Here is an 11,102-nt window from a genome sequence, read left to right on the forward strand (position 1 = left end):
TTGCAGAAGAAAGGAACAGCAGTGAAGCTGGTTATTAACTGGGCAGTGTGATTCACAGGAGTTGCCGTTCTCTCATCTCTGAAACCACAAACTACTGTTAGAAAATGACAGTGCAAACCACTTTCTTCTCATGAACCTCCATGGGAAAAACAAGCAAGAATACTCTCTTTTTCTCTCTCTCTCTCTTTCCCCCTCAAGACAAATATTGTGGTTGGTTTTTTATTTCTATGAGCAGTACCTCTTCCACCCACTGACTTCCTTGGGTTTACTAAGAATTTTGCATGAAGAGTGGGGCAAAGCACAGGAAACACTGGATTGTTAGTGAGATTGCACACTGGAGCTTTTCTTACAGACACGTTGTAATGTACTGCTTTTGTAGCCTGGGCTTTCTAGCATTGTTCCTCTGGCTGATGCAGGACTCCTGTACTTGTGGGTAGGAATGCAGAAGGAAACTGGCAATTGGCTTCCCTTTTTTTATAGTTAAGTGTAGAGTTTGTAGTTCAGGATCCTACCGTGCGATGTAGGTTATTCTTTTGTGGTGCAGCCATCTCTCTTGGCTCTTCAGGATCCGTTACCTTTCTGTATACCAGCCCTGAGGCTGCTATGAGTGGCTCATCGCTGCTGTTTATGGCTGGAACAAACCCTGTGGAAGAGCAGAGGGCTCGCTGGGAGAGAAAGCGCAGCCGGACAGCCAAGGAGCTGCTGGAAACAGAACACAAATACCTTGAGCAGCTGGATTTGGTGGTCACAGTGAGTATTTCAGCCCCTTCTGATATGTGGGTACCTTCAGCCAGTATCTGCTGATGTGTGTTGTCATGGGGAAGCATCAGCAGCAAGACTTTGATGCGTACTTACTACATGGGATAGCTGCTCGAGCCAAAAGAGTAATTGTTTTTATTTTTCTTCTACCTCCTTTGTAATATCTGATAGCTTGTGGTTTTGCCCCCTTGGCTTTGGTCTGTGCACACATCTAAGTCTTTAAGTTTTGATTACATAGGAGACTCAGGATGTCTGAGATGTATGAAATGTAGACAAGACAAAGATAAATTGTGAACAAGGTGGTGAAAAACAGATGTGTCTAGGAATACTGAAACAGATTCTCAGTGCTGTAGTGCTATTCCACATGTTTACTGTTTTGTTTAAAGTTACCAAGAAGGCTTACCTCTGATGATAGATACCTTATGTAGGCATTCACAATATTTGATATTTTTCGCAGCTAAAGAGTGTGCAGGCTGCAACTTCTTGCTTCTGCTGTGTGCCATGAATAACCTTTGAGTGACCTGTGAAATTATCTCGGTTTTTCCTATTTAGTTCTTTGTGACAATTCTGAAGGCCAAAGGGACGCTGAAACCTGCTGTGTTGGAAACCATATTTGGACCCCTGGAATCCATATATTCAGCCAGCCAGTAAGTGAACACACTGATGTGATTCTTGTAATTATATGCGGGTGACCCTATACTGATGACAAAGTAAGATTTCAGGAAATAAATCTCACACCTTTAAAACAGGGATTCATTTCTAGCACTGCTAGCCTTGGTGGCACTTGCAGGTGTACCAAGAAACTGCTGATTTGTATCTACATATCCAGATGCCCAGTTGCTCTCTGAAGAGTGGTTTAAACCCAGTGGATCTGCTCCGCAGTATTTTGGAAGGATGTGTTCTGTAGCTTACTCTGAGAGCACCAAGCATATATTTGGCACAGGAAGTGAATGTGTGATGGAGATTAACAAAGGAAGGTCAGCACAGGAGTGAAGCAGAGGGAGCTGTGAAAATGCCATGAGTAACGTGCCCCTCACAGGCCATCTTTGTTCCTTTTGTACAGTGTTCTGTCCCTTCACCTAGAGAAAGGGAATTTGGGAATAGGACTGGAAAATTTCTCTCGAAATCTGGAGCTTTATGGCAACTATGCTGAGAATTTGGAGCAGGCAAATAAAACCTTGAAGGTAAATATGTCCTTTATTCTTCATGTTCTTTCTTCTCTCTCAATTATGCAGAGTACCTACATACTTTCATTTTTTGTCTGTTTATAGAGCGATCTATTTTCTTCCTTTTTCTGGGCTGCTGCTATTTTCTTTCTCAGTCTTTCTTCCATAATAGAATGGGGAAAACTTCTCTACTTACTTAGAGCTTCAAATTTTTTAAGCTTGTTTCATGTGTTTGTATGTGCATACACTGAGCATATCTTTCTCAGAATTCTGTGTTTACTCCCACTCCTTCTTTTTAAGTGGAAACATCAGGGGACAGTGATCCCTTTCTGGAGAATTATCAGGTGTCCTAGTCTTTCCCACTACTACTAACTGTGTCCTCACAGTGGGATTTCCTTTTCCTTCCCCATTCTTTTTGCTATGGTAGAAGAAAAAAAAGTTCTTTCCAATTTACCTCTCCAAGTACAACCTGTCTTGCAGGAAGTTTCAGAAGTATATATTTTTATTTCAATATCCCAGCAGCTCTATCTGGAATTTAAATGACCTGTCTTTCAGGTTTTTTTGTCTGTGCTTGTTTCAAGGTGCAGGATGTACTGGGTTGTTTTCCTTCTGTTCTGTTTACATGCATATATTCACACTTTTGACTTCCCAAGAGAAAAACATGTTTGGGTACTTGTCTTGAGGTGCTGGGAAAGTGGGGCTGCATTACTTTGTCTTGAAATTAGTGATCTAGTTGAGAGGTGTCCCTGCCCATGACAGAGGGGTTGGATTAAAGGATCTCTAAGGTCCCTTCCAGCCTAGGCCATTCTATGATTCTATGAAAAAGCCACAGGTGGAATTCTTGTTTTCTTATCTAAGTCAATCTTTTTTCTTTTTCCCCCTTTATTTCTGTTTGCTGAGTATACTAGTTTTGTACTACTGTGTATGTGTGAAGAGGGGATGCTCCTTCTGTTACCTGCTGGACAATGGAGGCCAGGAGAAAGGGAATTGCTTGCCCATGGCCACAAGAGAAGTTGATGCTTATCTTTAGGACTGAAGTCCCAAGTTCAAGAATGTTAAGAGTTCCAAGCGCTGGTGCAGACTAGAGCGCATATTTTGTTCTATAGTCTCAAAGCTATATGCCTTTTTTGGTGCACACAGGAGCAATTGAGGAAAAATAAGTCATTTCGGCGATTTAAGAAGCTCCAGGAGACACGACCTCAGTTTCAGGGAAGGAAGCTAGAGGATCTGCTTCCTTTGCCCCTGCAGAGGTTGCACCAGTAAGTAAACAATTCTCAATCTTTAAGGTGTTATAATGAGAGCTGGGGAAAAGGAACATGAAAGTGTCTTGGCTGCTATGGGAGGTGAAGTTGCTTAACGTGCCTCAAAATCACAGCACACAGACAGCAATGAAACAGACCTAAAGATATGTCGGTAAAGTGGAATCATTGTACATGGATGGGAGATGATGCAGAGAGGTAGCTACATTTAGCGGTGGCTCCCAAGCCTTTCATCTAGCTCCTGGGAAGAATTGAAGTGGAGGCGTTCTGTCATTTTGTTACGCTACTGTAGTTAGGCTCTGAACAAAAGCAAGCTGCAAGTGCTGCAGGAGTGCTCTCTGCCAGTGAGGATCTTGCTCAGCTTTTGTGCAGGTTGCTGACCTGGAACGTTGCGAGTTTCCTCTCTTGTAGGTGAGATGAGATTAATGAACATGAGGGAGTATTTTTCTCCCCTCTCTGGTTGTCAGGGCCACGCGCTTTCCTCAGATTTCGTGCCTATTGTGGTGGTGTGAGCCTGGGCAGATCCAGATTGCTGCAAGTTTCCCTTAAGGCATCATCTGCCCTTTGAAGAGGCAGGCTGACTACATGAGGTGAGTGCTGCAGCACTCAAGGGTCACCCTTTCTCAGGGAGGATGTGTGGGTAAGGGCGTTTGCTGGGAAGCCAGATGCTTCTGCTTTAGGTCAAGTAGCTGCTCTTCAACCATGGTCTTATCCATGCTAAAGCAAAATAGAGAGATTGAGGACATTGTTTCTTTGAAAATAAATCAGGGTGAGCATACTACAGTCTTTCAGGTAGCTTTATATAACCTTTTAAATCAGCTTGGCAAATATAAATGTAAGCTTTTATTTTACTCTAATTTGGATCATTTCTTTAAATTTGTAAAATAGCACTATATTTGTTGCTGTCCAACTGCTTGGAAAAATGGTGGCTTTTTAACAGAAAATTGAATCATTTCGTTAATCGGCTTTTTCATGTGCAAGTTTATTCAAAACTCTGTTGCAGGTACTGCAGATCATGTGACTTCTGCCAGTTCATGAAGCTATTCCATATGATACTTCTGTCATTTCAGATTGCAAATAGTTTGACTCTGCATTTGCAGAGATCTGCTCCTTTCTGGTAAAGAAGGGAGAGGAAAAAAGAAAAAGGCAGCTCCTAGTCATTATAGAAATGCTTTTATTTTCTTGTGTGGGCAGGAAACATGTGGTATGAATGATACCATTCAGATATAAAAATACATAGTTCAAAGAGAAATTTGTCTGTTATTTAAAGTGTGTTTATATGAATGCTAAGCAAGTCTCATGAACTTAAGTAATACTTGAGCTTGCTTTTATCAGATCCCCAGGAAATGCCAAAGTCTTGCAAATGTATAAAATACTTGTGTTAATTTAGTTGATAAATTTGAAAATTAATGTGATTTGAAGAATTGTGACCAGAAGCTACTTGGTCAGACTTAGAGGTGTTTGCTTTATCTGGTGGAGTGTTGTTCATTATTCTATTACTCATAGGAGATGCCGATGTCCCTGGTACCTTTTCGTTAAACAAACCTGCTCTCTCTTAGGTACAAGCATTTCCTCAGAGATCTGCTGGAGAACACCAGCCCAGACAGTGCTGAGTACCAGAAACTCGCAAGTATGATTCCACCTGCAAGACTTTGATCAGTATTAGCCTCCTTGCTAATAATATTTGGATTATTGTCTTCTGTCTACTTCCACAAGAAGATCTTCCTGTCTCTGGGGTTCTAGTGGGTTACTATTTCCCTTCACCTTGACCAAGATGTCCCTGAGAACACTTTGGGAATAAAACTGTAGAGTAACTGACTGCAAAAGTGACCTAGGGGTTAGGTCAGAGAAATGGCAGCTCTATTTTTTACAATGAGAGTGGTGAGGCACTGGAATGTGTTGGCAAGAGAAGCTGTGGGCAGTTCCTCCCTGGAAGTGTTCAAGGCCAGGTTGGACGGGGCTTTGAGCAATCTGGTCTGGTGGGAGGTGTCCCTGCCCAGGGCAGGGGGGTTGGAACTAGATGAGCTTTTAAGTCTCTTCCAGTCCAAGTCATTCTATGACACTATTGATCATGTGCCTCAATTTTCTAGGATAATTCATGTCCTTCATGTCATATTTAGTAGCAGTTAACACCACTTGTGGGACACTTCCTGGTTTTGCTTCCAAATCCAGGGAATTATTACTCCATCTAATGTTTCTTTCTCAAACAGAAGTTTTCTAGAACTGCAGAAGTGTTAGTTGGAGAAAGGCTTCTGGAGGTCATCCAAACCAATCTCGTGCTGATGTTGCTGAATAAATCTATTGTTGATACTTGGTTCAAAACATTTGCTTCTGAATTTCATTTTATCTTTTCATAGCAAGGTAGATAAAATGTAATATATGCTCATTTGTGATAACCTTGGAATACACCGCTATGATTTCAGAGGCTGTGAAATCTGTTTCTGACGTATCTCAGTGGGTCCAGGACATCATTCGTAAGAGAGAGAACTTGCTGCAGCTACTTCGGGTTCAGAAACTGCTCAAAGGACAGAAGACCCAGGTGTTGTCTCCAGGTGGGTTTTACTGTCAGCTCTGCTTCTGACAAGTTGAGATAATTGGAGATGTTTGCCTTAGTCTATGACTCAACTCGTATTAACCAGTTTTCCCCTTCTGCCCAAATTCCATAGATAGGTGGTAAAGGAATATAACTAGTAGTTCAAGCACTTTTTTGTTTGTGGATGTGGTTTTGTTGTTGTTTGTGGTTTGGTTTTTTGGTGTTTTTTTTTTTAAATTAAGTATTTTTGTGTCAAGATAAGCAGCAGCTTAACTGCCTGACACTTAGACAGGAGGAGCTGATGACATATAGTTAGAAAGTTAGTAACAGGAACCTCAGGAAGTCATGAGTATAAGTCCTGGGTGCGAATGAAAGGCAGACATTAAATAATTTTGGAAGAATGCAAGTAGAGGTGTTGTCCCTACTCCATTGCAAGAACCATGAATTTCTGTGTTTCAACGGCTGAAGAACTGTGGTGGTTTGGGTTTTTTACCTTAAGCTACATGTGTCAGGAACTTATGCTCGCACATCTTTTTCTGCATAGTTAAACTGTGCCAGAAATCAGAGTATTTATGTTGATAGGTGAGATATATAAAGTCACAGTCACATCTAATTGGATAACAGTTTTATGACATCTTGTGTGACTGGAAAAATTTAAAAAAAAAAATTACACCATGTTTGATCATCTCTCTCTTGGTCCCGTAAAACGTTGCAAACACTCACATTATTCCAAAATCGAACAGAATTATAGACTGGTTTGGGTTGGTAGGGACCCTAAATATCTATTAACTACCGGAAGTCCATATATAGTTGGATAACCTGTGAAACCTTTTTTTTTAATTGGCGCACACACGAAAAAAAAAAAGGAAAAATAACAAATGTTCAAAGCTTAGGCTAACTTCTGTTTCACCACTAATGACAAACAATTGGGCAAGACAATTTAAGATAGTACATGGTATGTTTTCTGAAGGCTTATGTTAATTTTAAGGTATGCATACCATTTTCAAGCCATGTTTTTGTTCTGGTCGCTTTGAACAGACTTGCATATCATAGTATCCTCTTATTTAACATAGTATATAACAACTTTAATCAGCTCCTCACCTACAAAAGGTTTTGGGCTGATAATGGCTTCTGCAAGGGTGGAATCAGTGCTGGTGATCTGGCCCCAGTTAATACTCGGCTGCCTCCTTGTGGCTGGAATTGATGTAGAACCTGGTAGCCTTGAAGCTCACCGTATTCCTATTTGTCTCAATACATCCTTTTTAAAATTTTATTTATTTTATCTTCCAGTGATGAGCTGACAACTGTCTGTCTCTATTTCCCTTGCATGCCTAGAGCGCTGGTATATCCGGGAAGGCTGGCTTTTGGTGGTGCCTTCAAAGGGAGAAGAACTGAAGCGGAGAATGTTCTTCCTTTTTTCTGATATCTTTATATCAGCAAAGCCCTGCCATCCACTCCACCCGCTGAACTCCAACAAACTGGCATGCCGGGCTGTCTACCCACTTCACCAGTGCGTGGTGGATAAAGTGTTCGGCCACACGCAGAGCCAGGGAGGGCTCCTCAGTGTAAGTCCTCCCACTTCTTCTTGGCAGAAGCATCAGTGGGGTCAGACTTGTGAAGCAGGTCTCTAGCTGTCTCAGCAGCAGCAAGCTGAGATGATGAGAGTGGTGGCAACGGTGAATGCGATGAACTAGTCTGACCCTTCTTTTTCTGAGTGAAGTACCTCCTGGGCACTCTGGGGTACAGGTCTCTGGTTGTTTCCCTTAGCTCAGTCAAGGAGGGTATGATAGTGGTCAGACGTGCCCTCATCAGAGCCACATGTTTGGGGGTGCAGCTCCAATGTGACAATGATTACGTAGCATTACATTGACTGTGGACTGAGCTTATAGAAAACTCTGAAAAACAAAGAATGTGAAAAAATGTGGGTATTACCACAACAGCTGTTGCTTGTGTGTCTAACTCCCTGGGGTCTGCAGGGTCTTTGGCTGGGACTGATGCCTTCAGCAGTGGCTTTAAGTTCAGGTCTTCCTAGGTTGCAGCACCTGGGGGCTGTGTTAGCTCATCCCTTGTGAGCTGTGACAAGGAAGATGATTTGGGCAAGCTGTGATCTGTAGATGGTGGTAGCGGGAAGACCCCAAAGGGCAGCTTGGAATATGGGAGAAAACTGGATGAAAAGCTGCTGAGAACTGTAACTACCCTCTTCCCAGCACCCTATTAAGTGAAAATGAACTGTCTGGCTGGTGCTTGCTCTGTACTGTCCAGCTTCTGGCTTCTCCCAGTACCAATGCCAGATTTTTCTGTCTGGGAAATAGTGGAAATCTGCACGCAAGGCTGAGTCGAGTTCAGTGGTGACAGCTCTCCTTGTGTCAGATTTGCTGCCTTGGCAAAGAATGCCACTGAGCGGCAACAGATCCTGTTTCCCTTTCAGCTTTCCTTTCCACACAAGACATTGTTGTTGATGTCCAGTGACCAGCAAGATATTAATGACTGGTATCAGTGTCTCGCAGCTGCAGTCAGGTAGGCATCTACTTCCCAGAGGCAGAAGGGGCTGAGGGAAGGGGTCAGAATATAAAAATGTTCATATGGACCTGTGCATTTGCATGTATTACATGGTTATAAGGCTGACGTAGAAGACCTGACTCTGGCAGCCAGGATACAAGGGAATATTAAGAACAGATTTCATGTATTAACGGTGAACTTTGTGCCACCTCCCCCCCCCCTTTATGTTTTTTTTTCCTCCACAGGAAACTGAAAGGCTGATACCACCACCCCACCCCCCGAGCATGAGACAGCAAGAGGGTCGATTGTCCTGCCAGTCTAATAGCCTACACAATCTTAGGAAACACTCAAGGACATTTATCAGGAGAACTGCATTTAGAGGGACTACACACCATTGCTTGGGAGATTCTAAATGCTTTGTCAGCTGTGCTTATTTTAATACAGACATTGCAAAAATAGGTATGCACACTAAGGGTTTGTATATAAAAAAATCTGTATTAAGAATTTTCTCCAATGTAGCTTAGAGGCCTGTAGCTTTTTTCTTTTTTTCCCCTCATATTATTAAGGACAAGCACAAGAAAGCTTGATTTGCATTCCCTGATTAAATGTCTTTCTGGAAACAATGTTTTCACATTTGTCTACATGTATGTCTACCTGCTCTTGTTTCTGAGTCCTTTGATCAAAAGGGTATTTTGGATAACTGTAACATGGGTATAACACTGTATCTTCAGCTAGTGCTGCAGGGCCACAGTTGCTTTTTTTCTTATTCATATCCTTTTCTACCAAAATAGCTTGACAGTTAATTGTCCCCCTAAGAAAGCAAAAGGCAGGCAGATCAAGTGAAGATTATTCAGTGGTTAGAATCCTGCCTCTCAGTCTCTCATCAATTCCACAGAAAAGCAGAAACTGCTTAACTATAGGAAATAAAGTGGTACATAACACAGTTATGCTTGTCAAAAAGCATTCACATTTCTAATTTGAATCCTAAGAGATTATGCAGATGAAACAGTACTTGCCTTTGCCTTCAAGGTATAGCCTTACTGCTCTGAAATGCTACAATGAAAAAAAGCAACAACTCAGGTAGCACCTCTGCTCATGAAGCACAGAGATCTCCAGAGGGCTACAGCTGGCATTCTGGGTCATCAGTTGCTTTTAATGTGCTAGGGTTCAGTTTAGTTGGATGAAAGACTGATTTAAGGAAGAAATAGATAAGGTATTACTCGTATTTCATTAAAGCTTCAATGTGGACTCTTAATAACGTTGAGGCTCTGCAGCAATAGCAGTTTGGTTTATCTCTTCTACTGAGGGTGAAAACATCTCAATGAGATGTTAGTCAACTGCAGAGTGCATCTTCAACATCATTACAAAGATAAAGGTCTGTCTGAACACTGATATTTTAAGTTAGGTTTGTTTATTTTTACTTCCCTACAGCCAACTCAGTACATTGGGTCACTTATTTGACTTAAGTTTGTGAAACCTGGGACGGAAAGGAGGAAGGAACCCAACATGGTTGGTTGGTTTGTTTTTTTTTCACTTGGAAGCTACAGCTAGGACTTCCAGGTATTCGCTAGCAGTCCTTGAAATCAAAGGTAAAGCTAGCTATTTAAATTTCTTGTTTCCCAGTAGTTCTATTACTCTCTGAAAAAGTTCTGTTCTTCCTTTTTGTTCTAACAACGTAATACAGATTTCTTGCAACCCTACACCCAAGATTGTCTCCTTACTATAAGTCCCTTTGGTGCATCCTCTTTTAAGACTTATCTCAGCATGACCATCCTATTTACATTCAGTGCTTGTAAAACAGCAAAATTAACTTGTTTTTTCACTGAATTTCCCACCCTGAAAGGCTGCACACTGGCTTCTAGAAAACACTGTAGCTCTGTCACAGCAGAGACTCCTACCCAGAGGGCAAAGCTGCTGGAACAGAATCATCGAATCAGAGAATAGTTTTAGCTGGAAGAGAACTTGAAGATCATGAGTCCAGCCTTTGTCCCAGTCCTATCTATCCTGGCTAAATGATGCCCCTCAGTGCAACACCCACCTGTCTCTTTAACACTTCCAGGGACGGCGACTCAACCCCCTCCCTGGGCAGCCTGTGCCAATGGCTGACAACACTCACAGTAAGAAATTCTTTCTAATATCCTACCTGAACCTCCTCTGGTGCAATTTGGATCCATTTCCCCTTGTGTTATCACTCTCCAGGAGGGAAAACAGACCAACTCTCGCCTCTCTACAATAAATTACTAACTCATATGCACAGGAACATAATCCAAATAGAAGCAAACTCACTTTCTGAACAGAGTTTATTTACACAGAGAATATCAACCACTAGTGCTCCCAGCTTGATTTCCTTCTCTTGCTGAGTCTCCGTTCAAATCACAGGAAGAAGCAAGTAAAGACTGAGGTTGTGCCCATGTCACGGTAACTCAAAGTCAGCAACCAGCCTTCAGACCTGGGACATCTTCTATTCCTGTGCTCCAGGACCAGACACAAGCCCTCTGGAGCAGGGGCAGCTCACACCGAGCCCTGTCCCCTCAGAGCAGAGGAGGGTGCTAGACAGGGGTGCCCTCGGGGGCCTGTGGGGCTGCCGCCCGCTTCATCTCCTCCCGGTAGCCCTTCAGGAGCTGATTGAGCAGCGTCTTCTCGGTGTCGCGGCGCGGGCGGATGAGCGGTGGCCAGGGGTTCCCCTTGAGCTCGATGACAGCCATCTTGGCGCGGTCAAGGCTGTCCCGGTTGGGGATCTGCAGCAGGCGGGTGTAGCTGCCGGGATGGGGCTGGAACCGGGGCGCCAGCACTTTGAACAGCTTGTGGATGAGATCCTTCTCCTGCGGGACGGCACGCTCAGCTCCGGCTCCGCGTCTGCCGGGGGGCAAGGAGGGGTTTGGGGGG

The 11,102-nt window shown here is 43.0% G+C and overlaps 2 protein-coding genes across 2 annotated transcripts; one reads left to right on the forward strand and one right to left on the reverse strand.

Moving 5' to 3' along the window:
- The first annotated feature begins 568 nt into the window (after window positions 1–568).
- On the forward strand, window positions 569–8,238 carry ARHGEF39 (Rho guanine nucleotide exchange factor (GEF) 39). Its single transcript, XM_009875312.1, has 8 exons — window positions 569–750; window positions 1,312–1,406; window positions 1,823–1,943; window positions 3,066–3,184; window positions 4,744–4,814; window positions 5,608–5,736; window positions 7,053–7,282; window positions 8,146–8,238. Exons 1-8 carry the CDS (start codon window positions 604–606, stop codon window positions 8,236–8,238), a joined length of 1,005 nt encoding a protein of 334 aa, XP_009873614.1. The 5' UTR covers window positions 569–603.
- A 2,527-nt stretch (window positions 8,239–10,765) lies between these two features.
- On the reverse strand, window positions 10,766–11,038 carry MRPL17 (mitochondrial ribosomal protein L17; the record flags this gene model as incomplete). The annotated part of the gene is made up of 1 exon (XM_009875313.1): window positions 10,766–11,038. A coding segment is annotated over one exon (273 nt), but the record flags the coding sequence as incomplete, so codon positions are not given.
- Window positions 11,039–11,102: the final 64 nt, after the last annotated feature.

The sequence above is a fragment of the Apaloderma vittatum genome, unplaced genomic scaffold (genome assembly GCF_000703405.1).
Source record: "Apaloderma vittatum isolate BGI_N311 unplaced genomic scaffold, ASM70340v1 scaffold30938, whole genome shotgun sequence".
NCBI lineage: Eukaryota > Metazoa > Chordata > Aves > Trogoniformes > Trogonidae > Apaloderma > Apaloderma vittatum.

Bases quoted from the DNA above. Each gene is read 5' to 3' on its own strand.
- ARHGEF39 (XM_009875312.1), top strand. From the start codon at position 604: ATGAGTGGCTCATCGCTGCTGTTTATGGCTGGAACAAACCCTGTGGAA. The intron at 1,407-1,822 runs GTAAGTGAACAC...CCTTTTGTACAG, and splicing joins TCCATATATTCAGCCAGCCA to TGTTCTGTCCCTTCACCTAG. The intron at 5,737-7,052 runs GTGGGTTTTACT...TTGCATGCCTAG, and splicing joins GACCCAGGTGTTGTCTCCAG to AGCGCTGGTATATCCGGGAA.